At 40.3% G+C, this 19,796-nt stretch overlaps 1 protein-coding gene across 8 annotated transcripts in view; it reads right to left on the bottom strand.

Moving 5' to 3' along the window:
• Positions 1-957: 957 nt before the first annotated feature.
• Positions 958-19,796, bottom strand: part of ZRANB3 (zinc finger RANBP2-type containing 3) — a 228,935-nt gene continuing 210,096 nt past the window's right edge. For 6 of the 8 annotated variants that reach the window (XM_073807755.1, XM_073807756.1, XM_073807753.1 and 3 more), the window contains 4 exons: positions 11,677-12,082; positions 7,859-8,056; positions 3,879-3,970; positions 958-1,107 (listed from right to left, as the gene is read on the bottom strand). In XM_073807755.1, the coding sequence (XP_073663856.1) occupies positions 973-1,107; positions 3,879-3,970; positions 7,859-8,056; positions 11,677-12,082 (831 nt within the window). In that variant the 3' untranslated portion in view covers positions 958-972. Of the gene's footprint in view, positions 1,108-3,878; positions 3,971-7,230; positions 7,300-7,858; positions 8,057-11,676; positions 12,083-19,796 lie in introns of those variants that run through there. The other 2 variants (XM_033860228.2, XM_033860227.2) reach the window with 2 other exon arrangements.

The raw sequence follows: 19,796 nt of genomic DNA, 5'->3' as shown, positions 1-19,796 counted from the left end.
CTTATTGTGAACTATCTATGGCCAGTTCTGCATAGGTCTCGTTTAAGCCATAGACTCTCTAAAGGCACGCTTCAGGACACTCAGCCTATGTCTTTAATGCACATAGAGACCAAAAGTGGTCTGGCTGTTGGAAAGACACACCCCACCAGTGGCCGAGGCAAAACTGGTCTTGGGGACAGTGGGTCTTGTGGTGGTGACAGTCACAGTGCAACATCTGAGCATCGCTTGTACCTGACTACCTAAATTCTCACAGGAAAGAAGCCATCAATAATAAATCTGGCACCTTTTATTAGGGTTGCCATTACTCTTACTTATTGGTCACTTATAGGTAATTGGTTATTTTCTGGCAATCTGAGAATCAAGATTACATGATACCAAAGAAAAGAGCTCATGGCTACCTTTTCCTTTGAGACAGGTGCAGCCAACCAAGGGCAATGTTTCATTTCCGCTCAAAGGGCAAAAACATAATCACTATTTTCTTGTAAAAAGTGGTACACTGCCTGCTGGCTCAGCCCCTGCGATGCTGACCCTTCTTAGCAGTGAAGATAAATCAGCCACAGAGGAGAACTAAGGACTCCCCAACGGGTATGTGGCCTGCGGCTGCACACACATGCTTGCAGCAACGAATGGAGTCACCCCAAGCGGTATTATCCCTGCTCTCAGAGCTTGTCAGTGTTAGAACTTAATCTACAAAGATAAAAGGTGGTTCTGTCAGATACAAACATCACAGTTGCTAATCCTGTGAATGAGAAATTAAATGATGTGAGGATGATTCTATACACAGAAACAGCAAACCTAGGTGTGATCATTCGCCAAGGAAACAGATTTCATTTTATTCTTAGCACCGGGGTAATTCATAGGCACTGCCTGGACTGATTAAAATGCAACCAGTGATTTGACTCTGCAACGGGCCACAAAGTGCTCTGCTTTTATTAACCTCAAAAAAGGTCACTAAAATTACTCAACAAATTTTCATTTAGAACAAACGCGCAGGACTATTCTTACCAGGGAGCGATTTTGCTTCAGCTGAAAGCTTGCTGGTAAATCTTCCCAAAGGTCTAATTTTATATCCAAAGGAATGAAATTACAGTTCATCTGGTTTCCATCCTGATTATAGATTAGGAAGGCAATATTAATACATTTTGTCTGTAGGCACTAATAATTATTTTAAAAGTAAAGAATTCTATTATGGCATCGCATGCCCAGTCTCCTAAAAGATAAACTGAGGAGGCTCATTCTAGACAAGATTCCACCCACACAGCTCCCCTGAAAGAACGCTGAGTGGAGAAGGAGGGCCAGGCTCTCACGCCCTCTGGGTGTCCTCACTGCATTCAATCTTAAGGGTAAGCGATCCCATGCAGAGGGGTGTGGTCAGTCAAATACGAGGTTTAAACATGAAGTATTTCTTTTACAAAGGGAAAGAAGAATCTTTGTATACGGATATCTACTGTATAAACAATAGTTGAACCCACATTCTATAGAATTCTCTCAGCCAAGAGGTAACGTTACAGTTCCCACATCACTTTGGGGGAAAAAACATACAAAAAGTACTTACATAGTGATTAAAAGTTTAGATATGTAATCATTACTCTAAACTCTGCATTAGACACGGGATTCTGGCTGAAATGAACAGTTCTTTAGAGGTATACTATTAACATGACATAAGATGCTAAACATCTGTTACTGCTCCTCCTTTTAAAGGGTGCTCTTTTAGGCACTGAACTAGGATTTTTATCCAAATTTCTGTTTCTAGATTTTATTTCAGATCTCCTAAGGTAAAAAGGAAAGCTTTCATCTGAACTCTCCTGTAGCTGTGAAAATCCCTGTTGACATTGCATCTGCTTAGTGTCTCAGGTTTAGAAAACTGATTGAACAACATTTCATGGCAAGGGGACATGTAAGTATTTAGAAGAGTCATAAAAATGCACTTGAGACTAGTGCACAGGTGGGGCGTTCGAGCCAGAATGTGGGTCAGGGAGGCCACGGTATTTGCCCGGCGGTGGGCACACTCCACTCTCTACCAGGAGTTTGCAGTTTCTCTCCGGTCTCCACCCAAGGGGGAAACACCCTGATCAGATGATCCAGGATGCAGAGGCTTCACTGAGAGTAAAAAGTTTAAGGGCTTCTGAATTCCTGTACGTGCTCTGCCTGGGGTCCGCCTTCCGGCTTCTGGACCTTCCAGCACCTGGGGGATCCGTTCTCTGTTATTCTCAGATCATGTAGACATGATGGTTTGAGAAGCACAGCCTGGAACTCCCCATATGAGGGGACAAGGAAGCGCAGGCACTTAGACCTGTCTCTAGGTGAGCAGAGGGGTGCTTGGTGCTCCCCGAGTCTAGAGGTTCCACATGGTGGACCAAAGTCCAAGCCTTTAAGGGGAACGTGTCCTGTCTTCATTCTCAGTATCGCTCTTGGTGGTGGTCCCACAGTGGAGGCTGCCTGGGGCTTCTGGTATTCAGGATCCTAGCCATCTCTAATCTTCTAGCAGTATCTTCTAATATTCAGTTAGAACTGAAGATTATTACGTGGTACACCATCTATCTGTATCTAATATTTGGTTTAGCAGAAAACCCATAACTGAGTTTGGGCAGCTCCAACCTAAGTTATCTTTAAAAAGGCATTCTGAGAATTCCCTGGTAGTCCAGTGGTTAGGGCTCCACATTTCCACTGTGGAGGACAGGATGGGTGAGGGTTCTAGCCCTGGTCGGGGAACTAAGATTCCGCATGCCGTGTGGTACAGCCAAAAAACAAAACAAAACAAAACAAGACCAAAAAGGCATTCTTTCAATAGGGTGACCCATGAGTTTAAAAACGCACAAATACTATTTTATGATACTTATGAAGATTAGAGGTTTGAAACCATAGAACAAACAAAAGTGTTCATAATCTTAGCAATTTTTTCTCTCAAACACTCACACTAGTTATTCTCGACCAAAGATTCTCACATGGTCTGCAAGACCCTTTCAGAAGATCCAGAGAGTCACAAGAGTTTTATAATAATAGTACATCATTGGCCTTTTTCACTCTCATTCTCTTTTGAATGTACAGTGAAGTTTCCCATGCACAGGCAGATCTGAGAATCCCACTGTCTTCTACTGAGACTTCAGAGGAAATTGCTAAAACTGCAAAACAATGCCACTTTCCTCACTGAACACTGTTTTTGTTTTGGCAGATATAATTCGTTTTCATAAAAATATGCTTCTTCTATAAATATGTAATGGACTTACTCTTAAGCAAATATTTTAAAGTGTTTCCATTTTAATTTCAAACAGTAAACATCAATAGATATAACCCACATAAACAAAAGCTCTTTGGGTCCTCAACAAATTTTAGGAGTGCAGAGAGGTCCTGAAAAGTCTGAGTGCTGCTAACCCGGGCTATGGCGGGAATCGGAGCAATCATATTGTTAAAGCTTCCTAGGGTTTACTCCACACGGATGGGCAGGCTTAGGCTTCTGTAGAGACGCTACTGCTGCTGTAGCTGCAGGATCAGTGCAGGAGCCAACTCTGAGTGAGAGCTCATGACGGCCAGGCACTGCGCTAAGTCCCCTACAGGAATTAGCTTATTTTGTCCTGGCAACAACTCCTCCATATTTTACAGTTGAGGAGACTGAGGCACGGAGCAGTTAAGTACTGTGTCCAAGATTCCACAGTCAGTGACAGGTTTGAACTGAGGCACCCTGGCCCTGAAGTCTACACTCTTAACTACTATGCTGTTTACCTCTCATTGCCTTTAGATTTAACAGAGGAATTTGAAAATTAGCTTTAAGGAGGAAAAGAACTTGATGCCTATCTCATTGCTAATAAAATTAATTATCTCCACTGAAACATGAAAAAAGGAAGCCTTTTGTATGTTTCCAGAATCCACATGATGCTTACCTTAGTATAGACGTGAATCCGGTCAGTGTTCTTGCTCGCACAAAACATTAAGGTATCACACACTGGCAAAGTGTCCGTACTCTTCAACTGTTCTAATAAACAAGATAAAAAAGAACCTGAAGGTGAATCTGCCCTCTGTCCAAAACAGCTTATTCTAATCTTCTGTGGGTTAGGATGATGAAATGGCTATAACAAATATATCAACATATTTGACAACGTACATGTGTCTGGGTGTGAAATAAAACATGGTAGGCCATCTAAGAGCAGATTGGCTTATGTGGTAACCAGTTGCTTTGAACTGTTGCTAATGACCCAACAAGAAAAAAAGAAATTCAGCATTCGCTAAAAAGATAAGAGTCAGGCATAAGGGAGAGCTTCCTGCCCCTCAAGAGTCCTTATCGATCTTGAAGGCTTCTAGAATCTATTCCTGTTGCTAGAGAGGGTTTAAGTTAAGACTGAAGGAGCACCATTTTGATTATCAGCAGCAATACAGCTGTGTCGAGGGCCACCTAAATGACTGATGGCCTATGGCCTGGTGCCTCACATTCACAAAAGGAGATGAGTGGAGAAGCCTCCTTTCTGATAATCCCTCTTTATTTTTCCTTTCTCAGTCCTACTGACCAATATATTCTGCAAGAGAAATAGGGTTATTCAAGCAGATCTAAATAATAATTACAGTTAGCACTTATCAAGCACTTAAAATGTGCCAGGTACTGTTCCAAGTACACATATTAACAACTCTCAGAAATTAAGTAGTGCATTTTACAGAGGGGGAAACTGAGGCACATTAATCTGCCCAAAGCCACTAGTAAGAGACCAGTAATCTGGCTCCAGAGCCTGTGCTCTTAACCTCTGCCATAGCTCCTCAGTGACCTTTTAAGGTATTTTTCCAGATCTAGAAGTCTATGATTTGTTTGAGATTCTATTTAGCAATGTCATCTATTTTAATTTTTCTAATCAAGGCATCAGTCACTTTACAAACTTGGACTGTGGATTATTCCCATATTTCATAAATTCAAAATGTACATTTTTTCCCACACTTTAACATCTCTGAAATTGGCATGTCTTACAGTCAATAATCGTGGCATTTTACAACCATGGTTGGCCAGGTGGCAGTTGTGAGGAAGTTGTCACTGCCTGAGCATAAGCTTAGTCATAACTACAATATCGTTGTCACTTTGACACTACACTTGAGATACAAGCATTGTTGTTACTGAGTATTAAGTTTAATTACCTTTAAAATGTCTTCAAAATGTTTCACTATGGTTTGGGATTGAAATGAAAAGTTATCATGTATACGAAAAACTCGGACACAGAGCAGAAGAGCATAAATTTGTTATTAAAGAAGCAACTATATATCACCAGAGGAATAACCAGAATTTCTCATTGAGAAATTTCTTATTCTTGCCAAGGAATAACCAAGTGCTTCACGGGACCTAAGAAAGGGAGATCACTGCAAACAGAGAAAGATGTGTTATATTTGAATACTGAAATGTGCAAAAGGGTTGTCTATTACATGCCAAGCAAGGCAAGGGAAGGCAGGAGAAGCTGCCAGATCCCTCAGAACAAATGCAAGTGATGTCAAAGCAACAGAGGGTCTTATGATCTGGTCTGGGCTATCATTAATTTATTGTGTCGTAGCTTAATTGACAGAGTTGTTTTCTTTTTTAATGTACATAAAGTAAGTGCATCTCATAATCACTGTGTCTCCAGATTTGAAGAACTACGGTTAACGCATTAATGCTTAAAGATCAGAAGTCATTCTTTGATAAAAAGAATTACGAGAACAACTCCAAGTCAGTTGACATTCTTGGTAGCTAGTAGCTACATTAGGGGACATATTTTTCTTTTCATTGTTTTCATGAAGTATAATTTAATGGTTTGAAACTACAGATAATGCATCTTTTGAAGATACAGCCATCCTTCCAGACCCCTAGAATTCCAGTTAGAACGAAACTACAGTTCCAGCATGGTATATACCGTTCTGGTTCTAAAAGAGCATATGTGGATAGAAGAAGCATTTTACTATAATGTGCCTTCTCTGTCTTCCTTCTGTTTTTCAAGGAAATTCATGTTAGTGAGTAGACGTGAAGCATATCGCTTTTGTGGCGGTCTCAGTCCAGTGATTTGAGAAGTTAAAAAAAAAAAAAAGAGAGAGAGAGAAGAGGGAATAGGTATGGGGGAAATGCTGGCATTGTCTACTGGATGAGGTCAATGCAAGTTTCAATAGCAGAACAGAATTTTTAAAAGTTTAGTGGTTTTTGGATACCAAGGGGGAAAAGGCGGGTAGGGTGGATTGGGAGATTGGGATTGACATACATACACTACTATGTATAAAAGAGATAACTAATGGGGCTTCCCTGGTGGCGCAGTGGTTGAGAGTTGCCTGCCGATGCTAGTGGTCATGGGTTCGTGCCCCAGTCCGGGAAGATCCCACATGCCACGGAGCGGTTAGGCCCGTGAGCCATGGCCGCTAAGCCTGTGAGTCCGGAGCCTGTGCTCCGTTAACGGGAGAGGCCACAACAATGAGAGGCCCGCGTACCGCAAAAAAAAAAAAAAAAAAAAAAAAAAAAAAAAGATAACTAATGAAAACAGACTGTATATCACAGGGAACTGTACCCAATGCTCTGTGGTGATCTGAATGGGAAGGAAACCCAAGGAAGAGGGGATATATGTACACGTGTGGCTGATTCACTTTGCTGCACAGCAGAAATTAACACAGTATTATAAAGCAAGTATACTCTGGTAAATAAATAAATAAAAGTCTAGTGATTTTTGAAAAGTATGTGTAAGTAAAGCTAACATATATCTTCATCAAGGGACCAATTTGTAACTAATATGCCAGTATTTCCCTGCCATAGATGGAGAGACTCATGGCCCAGCTGACGACAATTGCCAGTTGCTGATTCTGAGTCTGATGTTTAGTTAACTGAGCAGTACGCTATCCTAGAGCAACAGCTTCATCACCACTGGAGGGACTGTCACAGCAAGAACAAGGAAACTAGAGACAAAGAGTCTGAGTCTACATTGTCTACTTAAAGGCCGTTAAAATGAACAGATCTAAACAGGATCCATTGTAAGACAGTTCTGGGAAGACCTTGAGGAATTAGAGGAAAGGAAAGCTGAGTAAAGAAGAAAGGAGGATGCCCTGAGCTCAGAAATACTTAAAGGAACATTTCATTTAAGACCTATGAACCCAACTCTAAATTATCTATGTTTAACAGCAACTACCTTAAAAGAAAAACTGACAGTCCATCCCAACCATTTTGGGGTTGTTATAATGAGAACATCAACCTGTGGGTTACTATGGTCACCAACTGAGTAACAAAGAAAATAACCCAAAAGTACTCACAATCTTTTGCCAGTTGGCCCATAAAGAGTGATGTATGACATATAGGCTGGTATTTGCCAACCATCACAGCTATAAACGATGAATGGAAACAACAAAAAAGTAAATAAATCTGAGACACTACATGGCTGGTTCCAAACACAGTCATGATTCACACAGTCTTGAAATTATTAAAAAAAAAAAAAACCTTCAAAACCCTAAATATAAAATATGCCAATTAATTGTAGCCATTTAAAAGAAATTCATGTGTGAAGGGTTAATGACCTCCTAAGTGGCTGTTAATAATTTGTCAATCTTACAACAATCCACATGGTCCAAAGGAACCCCCAAACATTAAAACCACCCTCTCACCGGGAGAATGGGCCAGGCTCGGTGGAGGCCGGGAAACAGGCCTGAGATAGTACATGCGGCCACGTATGGGTTTAGCTCTCTGTGTAACATCTGAATGTCAGCAGCTCTGCTCTTCCAGCCATCTGGTGCTTATGTATGTAGTTACAAGTAGTTGGTATTTTTAATACAAAAGGGAATACAAGGAACCTGGAACAAGGTAGTAATCGCAAGTCTACTAACAGTATTATGTGTCTACGTATATGGTTATTATTTGGATCCTGGAAATGGAAGCAAGACTTACCATCACCTGGCTGGGGTGTGAGTCTGTCCTCACCCTCAGTTTTTGAAACTTCTTCCTGGCTCTCAGCTAACGGTTCAGGTGCTGAATGTGCAAGGACTTGTTTTTCCCCGTCAGAACTAGTCCATATTTTTTCGGAGGTGTCTTTCCGAGAATCATCTTTCTCGTTTCTGTTTTTATACTGGGTGTGGTGGAGGCTATCTATTTGTAGAACAAATTTATACAACAAATAAACAAATTAATTTGTTTATTAAAATCAAACAAATAATTTACATTTAGGTAAAGTCATTATGTACTCTAAGCCCAATATAGAAAAGTAAGGTTAAAAAAAAGTCACAGCTAGGTTTTATAAAAAGAAACAAAGTCAACAATGTTTGCTCTTTCTTTCAAAACATGCATCGGGAGTCACTAAAGACCAAGTACTACTCTAGGTGCTGGAGAGGCAGAGCAGAAGACAAGACAGAAATTTCCCTGCTTCCTGGGGATTCCATTCCAAGGGGCAGAAATAAACAGGTAAACAAATAGGATCTTTTCAGATAAAGAGAGTAAGTGAGTAAGGGGATGGGGTAGGAGGAGAAAAGTCAGCAGGCCCTTTTGAGCTGAGAGCTGCTCAGGAATCTAGGAAGCCTGGCCCCAGGGGGCCTGTATTCTTAGATTAGATTCTTAGTGTAACTGGAAGCCATTAAAGGGTTTTAAGCAAAGGAATGTAATGATCTGAGTTTTTAAAGGATCACTCTGCTGTGTAGAGAAGGACCAGCCTCAGGGAGGCTTCTGAGGTCCTGAGAGAGAGATGATGGTGGCTTCCAGTGGGACGGTAGCAGTGAAGATGAAGTGGCTGGAATCAAGGTATATTGTAGAGGTTATACTAGCAGAACTTCATGAAGTGGCAGGAGAGGGAAGAATCAAAGATGCTGCCTCTAGGTTTTTTTAACACGATGTGGGGAAGATGGGAGGAGAGAAGATTTAGTGTTAGATGTGGTGGTGGTGAATCAAGAATTCCATTTTGGACAAGTTAAGCTTGAGGTACCCATTTGGACATCCAGGTGGAGATGTTACATAGGCCACTAGATACATCCAATCTGGAATTCAAGATACATCCAATCTGGGCATATGAGCTATAAGATGCTGAGTATAAGCACTAGCTGTTAAGAACAAAGCACAATACTAGTGTTCAATGTATATTATACCAAATTTTATCTAACATACTAGAGACTGCATTAGCAACCTTTATAGGACTTTCCAGTCCTATATCTTAATATTGCTCCTTTAAGTTTTTGAATTCCACTGTTTCCTCAAACTGTTATATGGCAGGTATTGATTTAAAAATTTGGATGAATTATGGGGGGGGAGGGATAGTTAGGGAGTTTGGGATAGACATCTACATACTGCTATATTTAAAATGGATAACCAACAAGGACCTACTGTACAGCACAGGGAACTCTGCTCAATATTATGTAACAACCCAACTGGGAAAAGAATTTGAAAAAGAATGGATACATGTATACTATAACTGAGTCACTCTGTCATACACCTGAAACTGACACAACATTGTTAACCAATTATACTCCAATATAAAATAAAAAGTTTAAAATAATAAACTAAACTAAAATGTAGATGGATTAGAATTAATTCTGCTTTTTAATGCTTTTGGGATGCAACCACACCAAGGTTGGAAATCATTATGTCAAACTGCAGTAGTATTAATCTAATAATTATAACTATCATACACAGTAATATCACCATTACTTAGAATATGTATTGCTCTTGGGGACTTCCCTGGTGGCACAATGGTTAAGAATCCGCCTGCCAATGCAGGGGACACGGGTTCGAGCCCTGGTCCGGGAAGATCCCATATGCTGCGGAGGAACTAAGCCCATGCGCCACAACTACTGAGCCTGTGTGCCACAACTACTGAAGCCTGCGCGCCTAGAGCCCATGCTCTGCAACAAGAGAAGCCACCGCAATGAGAAGCCTGCGCACCATAACGAAGAGTAGCCCCTGCTCGCTGCAACTAAAGAAAGCCTGCGCACAGCAATGAAGACCCAACACAGCCAAAAGTAAATAAATAAATAAATAGATTGATTTAAAGAAAAAAGAAAGAATATGTATTGCTCTTAATCAGACTGTTTCATATTCACAAAAGGTGTTTTGTTTTTCTTAGACTGCTTGACAGTTTGCTTATTAAATCATGGTTCTAGAAATCTTCATTGCTGCTCTTAGTATCACAGAGAAAAATCAGAACTATAAAACCCTTTTAGGACTTCCCTGGTGGTGCAGCGGTTAAGAGTCCACCTGCCAATGCAGGGGACACAGGTTTGAGCCCTGGTCCGGGAAGATCCCACATGCCGTGGAGCAACTAAGCCCGTGCGCCCCAACTACTGAGCCTGCGCTCTAGAGCCCGTGAGCCTCAACTACTGAAGTCCGCATGCCTAGAGCCCGTGCTCCGCAACAAGAGAAGCCACCGCAATGAGAAGCCCACACACCACAAGGAAGAGTAGCCCTCGCTTGCCGCAACTAGAGAACGCCCGCACGTTCAGCAACAAAGACCCAACTCAGTCAAAAATTAAAAAAAAAGAAAAAACCCTATTAAACTATGATTTTTATTGCTCAGTCACTCAATTTATAGACTTCATGTGAACTGATATTATTTTGTAGTCACGAGATATTTTATTTTTATTGCCTGTAGCAGTTGGAAATTGAATGAGATAATGCAAATTGTGGGAGATATTATATGGAATAAGCTTGTGGCTCCAATTTAGTTCATAGACAACAGGTGTCCACATTACAAATATAACCACCCAGATGGCAGACTTGTCAGTTTTGGTAGGAACACCCAGAATTGAAGGAGGAAAGACTCAGCTACTGATTACATTTTCTTTCACATCAAAACTAAGGCAGAGGAGAGCAAGGAAGGCAGGAAGGAACTGGAGCATCAGAGCTTCTATCTTTGCTGAGTCTTCGTTAATGTCAATACTCAGAATAATTCACATAAGATGGAAAAGTGGATGTGTATAATTATTACAGTTGATAAAATTTTATTTTATTTATGATCTTTTCCAGTTTCCAAAACGGTCAACTTGGCATTTTCAGTTGCCATAAAAATGGTCTCTAAAATTGGAAACAAAAGGAATACTGATGATCTTTTCTTAAGACAACCACAGTTGTTAATAATCATTTCAAAAATAAAACATCAGAAAATGGCATATCATGCTAGAAAAATATACTCTGGGGTATGTTTATGATTTCTAGTTTTAAATAGCATGTTTTAGAAAAGAATAAATTCATAAAATATACAGGAAATTGGTTTTTAAAAGAAGATCTATAGAGGAATTTTTATGATTTGTCATGGAAGAAACATTGGCACAATGTATATTTTACTAGGCAAAGAAGCTACGCTGGATTCATTTTGCTATTAAAAATAATAATCTGTAATTTATTTAAAAACAAGTATTATCTACAAAAGAAAGAAAACAGCAGGTCTATGACTATAAGGCATATTTGCTGCCATAGCAACAGAGCTTCTATTCCTGCCCACTGAATTCACATCCTGTTGGCATTAATCAGAAATGTCCATTTGTGCCAAATTAATGCCATGTCACAGACGCTGGGGGATATACATTCTTGACAGAACTGGGAGATTTTCACATTCCACAAGGGGATAAATTCACAGTCTTCACTATGTGAAGTTCTTCCTCCAGCTTAAAAGCTAAAGTTGGTACCCAGTCACACAGATCTCTGATGATAGCAGTTGTCTCTAAAAGCACAGGTTATCTGAGGACACCACTGACAGCCCCCCTCATGGTTGCCCTCTGTGTACTCACCGGCACTGCCCTGAGGATTCTCACACATTTCACAGCAAGGTAACACTGAGTTATTAATATAGGTGCAGAGAGCACACTGCCAGCCCTCACCAGGAAGGGGTGGAGTGGTGGCCTGGGCCTTGGCCTCACAGACCCTGTCCATGAGCGGAGCTTTGGTCTGCCCGGGCTGGGATGGTTTCTCCTCCAGGGGACTGCAGTGGTCATCGGTGGTGACTGATTTCATTTTTTTAGCTTCAGGTTCAAGATCACTTTCATAATCTCTTGTAGCTGTTTTTCCAAGGTCTGCAGGTACTACAGTATTTTTCTCCTGGAAGACCCTTGATTCATCACAGGAGGTCACCAACTGTCTCTTCTTAGGGTTTGGTAAAAAGAATGATCGAATATCATGCTGTTTTTCTTTTTCAAACTAGGAAAAATAAAGGTATTAAATTAAGAGGCTATTGAGTATGTTCTTCCTAAATGAAACAGGTTAACAAACTCTTTTCATTGGCCATATTCCTTTATCTTTTGAATCTCTTGTTGGAAATGAATTCAATCATGCAATGACTCTTCATATATCCATACATGTAGAATACCACTAACACCTCCATATACTTTCTAACTTTTTTTAGCACTTACAATGTGCCAAGTACTTTATATAAATCGACTCATTTAATCCTCATGCTAGCTCTGTGAGGCAGGTACTAGTACTGTTATTCTTCCCATATTTCAGATGAGGACACTAAAGCTTTAGAGAAGTTAGGTAACTTGGCTATATGAGTTATATAATAAAAATATACTTTATAAACTATCTGCTCTAGATGTATGTCAAGGAAAGGAGGCAACTGTGTGTTTAAAAATTTCAAGTCAATCAAGACCTAGAAAAATGTTTTCATGACCAAACCATAAACACGAACAATGTTCATAAACAATATGTTTTTCATATTAAAATACTTTCCTGACCAGGGAGTATTTTTCAAATAGCATTAAAGATATCAATTAGAACAGCTTCTTTAATAGACACAATTTAACAATTATCTTTTTTTTCTTTCTTTTTTTTTTTTCTGCGTTACTTGGGCCCCTCACTGTTGTGGCCTCTCCCATTGCGGAGCACAGGCTCCGGATGCGCAGGCTCAGCGGCCATGGCTCAAGGGCCCAGCCGCTCTGCGGCATGTGGGATCTTCCCAGACCGGGGCACGAACCCATGACCACTAGCATCGGCAGGCAACTCTCAACCACTGCGCCACCAGGCAAATTATGTAAAATTATGTAAAATTATGTAAAATAAAATTATGCAAATTTTACGATTATATATAATCACAAATTTTTTAATTTCAAAAAAGGTTAAAAAGGTAAGAAAAGAAGAAGGAATATTTATGTTGTTCCCATATTGGTAAAATTAAAACATATATTATAGGAAAAAAGGTACCACCCCCCAATAATGTACAACTTTGATTTTGTATGACTGTTATTTATATATTCTCATATACTATTAAAAAGTTATCTAATAAGTTGTGGAAGTTACAGAATTTAGATTAAAATATAAAGAATGAAATCAATAAGACAAGATTTTTAAAACAATGCACAAGGGAAATTCTAAGAAAGGGTGGAGGAAAGCAGAGAGATTATCAGACTAATGGAGTTTGGTGTTAAAAAAGTAACAAGGATACAAAGAGAGTTATGCATCTAAAGAGAATGTTCTATTCCATATAATAGGACTGCAAAGAGAGCTTATAGAATTTTGAAAATATTGGCAAATGTTCAGCAAATGTGAACAAATTCTACCGGCTATTTCTAGTTAAACCACAATGATTTTACACGACAGGTTAACTTTCTGAGTCCCTGTACATGTCTGGAAATGAATGACCTGATTTTGCCCTAACTCTCAGTAGTTTTGTTGGGCATACAATTCTTCAAAATCTTTAAAGACATTGCTCTATTTCTTCCAACATCTGATGATACTGACAATGTTCCTTTGTAGGCTGCAAACTCTTTCTTCATTTTAGAGCCTTCTGGGGCCTTTTTATCCCTGGTATTCTAAAATTTCACAATGATCAATGTCTATATATCTCTATCTGTGTCATCTATATCTATATGCTTTCTGCCCAGCACCCTGAACACCTTATTAATTTTGTATAGTATTGATCATCTTTAGTTTTTAGAAACTTCTATTCTTCCTTGATAGTTTCTTCCTCTTCATTTTCTCTTTTATCTTTTTCTGGAATTCCTGTTAGCAGAATGTTGAACCTAGATATTTATGCCATCTTTTGTTCTCATATTTTCCTTCCTTTTGTCTTTTTACCCTCTAAACTCTTGGCGTTTAGCTCTATTTTATCTTTCAACCCTTCCATAACATTATTTTAGTTTGGCAGTCATATTTTTAACATCTGTGTTCTTTTTTTGTTTTGTTTTTTGTTTGTTTTGGCTGCAGTGCGTGGCTTGCAGGATTCCTACTTCCCCGACCAGGGACTGAACCCCGGGGCCCAGCAGTGAAAGCGCTGAGTCCTAACCACTGGGAATTCCCTCTAATATCTAGAAGTTCCTTCTTGTTCCTTTTTTTTAAAAATAGTATTCTGATTTTATTTATATTTGCAATGTCATCTCAAATCTAAAACTACAAATTAGTTTTTAAAAAGTTATCTCTATGATCAATTCTTGTATTAGTTTATTTTTGTTCACATTTTTCATGCCACAGATTTCCTCCTCAAATTTCCAATGACCTCATACATAAGAATGAAGGAATAGGAGGGTTGCCTAGGAACTTAGGACACACGGGGCTTATCACCAAGTAGATAGAGTAGGACATACTGATTGAACGTGAGGGGTGAGGAAGATGGAGGGGACCACAGTGATACTCGGACTCCATTGCAGGGATGACATTTTCAGTTACTGTAATAGGGAATATAGGAAGATAAATGGGCTCATTAGAAGACAAAAAGAGAAGAGGTAAGGAAATAAAAGTTCATTTTTAGACATGTGTGAGGACTGGTGTGTGCCAGGGTAGCGAGTTCCAGGAAGCAGGTCCAGAGTTCAAGGGAAAGAGACACCTGGATTTGCACATGTGGGAACCACTGACATACAGAGGTGGTTACAGTCAGAGGCCTGGATGTCATGAACAAAGGGAGGAGGAAGTAAGAAAAAGCAAAAGTCATGGACATGAGCAGAGCGACATTAAGGGTGGAACGAGGAGGAAGAGATACCGAGGAAGGGAACAGAAGGAACAGTAAGAAGGGTAGAAAAGCCAGGAGAGTAGTGGCTTTAGTGTGCCTGTGTTTTGGTTTCCATTCATTATCCTAGGTACTCAGGGAGCATTTCAATCAGAAAAACCCATGTCCTTCAGATCTGGGAGATTTTCTTATATTATTTTTTCTTCCTGTGTTGTCTCTGTCTTTTCTTTCTGGAATTCCTATTAGGCAAAATCTTCTGAACTGATCATTTGATCTTCTTCACTTTTTTGCACACTTTTCCATTTCTCTTTGTTTTACTTTTTGTGTGATTTCCTCATTATCTTCCTTTCCATCCTTGTCAGATTATTATTTTCTGATATTACAAGTTCAATTTCTAAGAGCTTTTCCTCGTTCTCTGATTTTTCCCTTTCCTTGTTCTTGTTTCTTGGGTGCAGTAATTTCTTTTACTTCTCTGTGAATATCAATGAAAGGCTCTTTGTTTGTTTACTTCAGCTCATTACACCATCTCTGCTTCTTTTGTATCCTTTCTTGTCTTGCATGCTTATTTTTGTCTCTGCATCACCCATGAGAGGATTTCCTCCAAACTTGGTGGCCTTCACTGTCCATTCACATTTAAGAATAAGACACTAAAATGCCATTGGAAATTCCAAGTGGGGGACCTCACTAAAGGTCATCAGTGACTGTTTGTCAGGGGGTCCCTTTCAGGCTCCATAGTCTTTTTTGGGTCCAGTCGATTTCTCCAGAAAGGAGTCCTTCAATCTCCTGCCGGAAGGATACAATGCTGGCTACCAGTGACCTGGGGGCTGATCAGGAGAAGGGTGCTAAGGATTTCACCATTGATAATGGAGTCTTCCAGTTAATATGTTTATTTTCAGTTTACTGCCTTACCCCACTCCCTCAACTGGCCCTTCTCCTAGATATGCTTTTTAAAGAGGAACAAGTAAAACAGCTAAATAAAATGTCAAAAACAAAGAATACAAGAAGTAAAATAAATAAAATATATAAAGCAGGCCACTGTCACCTATGCTGAATAATAACATCAGCATCTTTCGTCCCATGCTACATTTTAAAGGATTTGTTTCCAGCTGTCCAAAACGTTTTAATCCCTCCATCTCCCCGCCACCAAAAAATAAAAATTAAAAAGATTATTTCAGATTTGTTTATAAAAAAACAACCCTCCCCAAAACCTAAGAAATCTTAAAAAAAATTCTCAGGGCCTTAAAATATCAGGTCTTACAGCTGACCTCTTTAATTAAGCTATTTAATTAAGCCGTTTTAAAAATAACTTCATTTACTATGTAAGCAGTGACTAATTTTAGAAATTAGCATTTGAGAAACTCCCATTATGTATCAGAAGCAGGTTGAGAGTAAAGGTTAGCAGTGACTGACAGCAATCAGAAATTGATGTATACCTCCACCACAACAAGGGTTAACTTACAGTGCCTGGGAGTAGCCAGTATGGGGGCAATTTTGAAATCATGGCTGCTTGGGTAAAAATAAAGTGAGACTGGAGAATATAAAATACAGAAAAGGAGCCGTGGGTGGAAAGGGGATCATTTTATATAATTTTGGGAACCAAAGGATACACTTGAGGTATAATTTTAGAAAAAGGAGAGGACAAGATTAATCAGTAGACTTTAATGTTATGATGGCTAAACTGCACAATGATGAATGTGGTTACAGGTAGTGGACCTTACGAGTTAGTGCCCCAGCCACAGGGCTGGCAGAAGCATAAGGCCTAACAGGAATAATAAAGACTTCCTTTGAGATAATCAATTAGAAACCTGGTCTATATTATCAGTTGTATGTTTTTAGATTGAAGCCTCTGAGCAGTCAGGCAGGAAGTTGGTTGGTTAGGTTTCTCTGACATTCAATGGCTATGACTGACAGAGAAATAGGTGAGAAAATCTCTGGGACACATCCTGACGATAATTACATGCATTAGGTGGGAACAGAGAAGGGTTAAAAGGTTTACTGAATAGGAGTTCTTAACTTGGGATCCATGGGCCTCTCACAAGAGGCCTTCAGTGAGCCTGAGAAACCCCTGAAATTGTCCATCCAACTCACATCCGCCAAGCTGTCATCACCAAGGAGTTGAATGAAATCATCTCCGGTGCCGCAGCTCTGGACTAATGAAAATCGAGTTTCATCCTCAGACAAGAGGTAAAGAAGATTCAGCCAGCTGATTTTGTTTTTAGCTTACTGCTGTCCTTGTCAGAAGAAATTGTTGGTCCATTGGTTAAATTACTAAAGATAGCAAGATATTTGTAAATTATCTTACAATAAATCTTACAGTAAATCATGACTATTTGTAAAGAAACTGTATTAAGTGACCCTTTTAATGTGTGATGAATAAGGAACTTAAAAGTAGGTGTTTCTAAATAAGAGGAGCAATCTAAGATTATAGTGATTTTTATCACAAGGCTTTGGAGAAAATACAGTTAAGTCAACATGCCTGTGTAATAAGAAATGTAGAAAACAGAAGAACATATTCCTGCCCTCAGTTATACAGCTGACACTCAGTTACTGTGTTCCTGTCTTTTGTTCAATACTGTTTTTGAAAAGCAAAAGAAGAAATATTGCTTTTGGTGAGAAGTGCTGGGAATAAAAACTGCAAAATGCTTAAGGTGGCAAAATGCGTGTGTTTATTTGAAAGGTTCAGGGACCTAATACATTTGCTCTGTTTTGCACCATGGTAAACAACTGCTCTTTAGAGACAAATCCCCTGGCCATGATGATAGGATTAAAAGTCTGTTATTAGAACTGAAGGAGAGGAAAAGGAAATCTGGTTAAACTCATAAAACACAATAAAACACTTCAAAGCCTGGTGCCATTCCAGTGCAGCACACGTCACCAACAAGAGCACTGGTGTCGGGTTTAATAGACTTTGATCAAAGGGCAGCTCTGGGAGAAACCAGTACTGCCTCATGTCTTTCCTCTCCTGTTCCCCAAAGAATTAACAAAACCACCGTTTACAAATGGGTGACTGGGACATCTTGCGGGTCTCTTGAATGGCAGGCGACTGATGATTGGAACTGGAAGTAAAAAGGCTTCACTAACATTTAAACAAGCCAGGGGATATACAGTGACAAAAGTAGGGTTTCAGTCATCTAACTGAAAAATGAATTTAAATTCTCCTAAAAAAGAAATGACTTTTTCAGATTTCACACAATGTCCATCCCCGTGTACTAATTAAATAAAATTTTGGCAGTGATCCACTCGTAGGCACAACAAGTTTTTCTCTGTGGGCATAGAGAAAACAAAGCAAACAAAATAAAACAACACTCTGGTTAAAAAACCAAAGTGGTAAAAAAGAAAATGTTATTACTTATTTTTAAAGATGACATCAAAAGCAGTGTAGGCTGGGCTTCCCTGGTGGTGCAGTGGTTAAAAATCTGTCTGCCAATGTAGGGGACACGGGTTCGAGCCCTGGTCTGGGAAGATCTCACATGCTGCGGAGCAACTAAGCCCGTGCGCTACAACTACTGAGCCTGTGCTCTAGAGCTCTGAGCCCGCATGCCACAACTACTGAAGCCCTAGTGCGCCTAGAGCCTGTGCTCCGCGACAAGAGAAGCTACTGCAATGAGAAGCCCGCACACCGCAATGAAGACCCAACACAGCCAAAAATAAATAAATTAAATAAATCAATTAAAAAAAAAAGCAGTGCAGGCAAATGTCTTTGGTAACAGCCACCTCAATAAGGGCAATTAGAATTCACAGCAAAATATTACATATAACACAGTGCACGGATCACTAGAACATGACGGACAGGGGTAAATTCATCAGGGCCGACGTGCCATAATCTCTCTCCTAAGCTCTAGGCCTGACCTCCAAATGCCTCACAGACATCAGCTGAGTGGTTCAGAGGCTCCTCAAACTCCAGGGGGCCTGAGCAGGGTCTTCACTCTGCCCGTAAGCCTGCTCACCTTCTACCATCACAATCTCTTTGCTCTTCACTGTTTACCAAATTAATATGAAGTCCTCTGCTATGGATTCTCCAGTTTTAGACTAAACTGGATCACTTCCTATGGCTTCCATTTGTCCTGCCCTTACCTACTGGCATGCCTCTGGTTATGGCATCTCCCTTAAATGCCTGCTTCAATCCCTTCTACTCCTCCTGTACCTGCTGCTGTTAGACAGGTACCTCCTAGGCCTCACTATGATGATTCTACCTCTGAAATGTCTGGCATTTTTCTATCTCTATTCCTACTACCACTGTTAGGAGTTCAGGGTGCAGTTTAGTGCCCCATACCCCGGTTGGGAATCCCTGACAAAGGAGACTTTTATATAGTAATAGCCTTATGAATAAAAAGGAACTGGCTGGGGCTTCCCTGGTGGCTCAGTGGTTGAGAGTCCACCTGCCGATGCAGGGGACACTGGTTCATGCCCTGGTCCGGGAAGATCCCACATGCCGCGGAGCGTCTGGGCCCGTGAGCCATGGCCGCTGAGCCTGTGCGTCCGGAGCCTGTGCTCCGCAACGGGAGGGGCCACGGCAGTGAGAGGCCCACGTACAGCAAAAAAAAAAAAAAAAAAAAAAAAGGAACTGGCTTTAGTAATAAACCTGTAAGTGCCTAAAAGCACCCAAGTAAAATTTGGTAAAAGGTACATTAAAAAAACCAACCAGAACCCAAGGCCATAATGGGACTTCCTACTTCTCACCCCAAATCGAACAGAGAAGACTACAGGGCCTGCTTCCGGTGGAGACATAGTACAGGAGAAGCATGCCTCTGTGAAGCACTAGCCCTGAACTGTGGCCCAAGTTCTCAGGCTGAAAAAAATGAGATTAACAACTCCTCCTCTGGGGTTGGGGAGAAACCCCTGAGGAGTGGAAACAGAAAATCCCTTTACCACAGGTTCAAACTGGATGGGAGGGAGGGCAGAAGAAATCCATTCCCCAGATCCCGCTGCCTCCAAGAATCTCTGTCCCTTCTCCCTCCCATTCATTTCCCACAC

The sequence above is a fragment of the Tursiops truncatus genome, chromosome 7 (genome assembly GCF_011762595.2).
Source record: "Tursiops truncatus isolate mTurTru1 chromosome 7, mTurTru1.mat.Y, whole genome shotgun sequence".
NCBI classification, from domain to species: domain Eukaryota; kingdom Metazoa; phylum Chordata; class Mammalia; order Artiodactyla; family Delphinidae; genus Tursiops; species Tursiops truncatus.
This window is presented reverse-complemented; position numbering and strand designations above follow the sequence as displayed.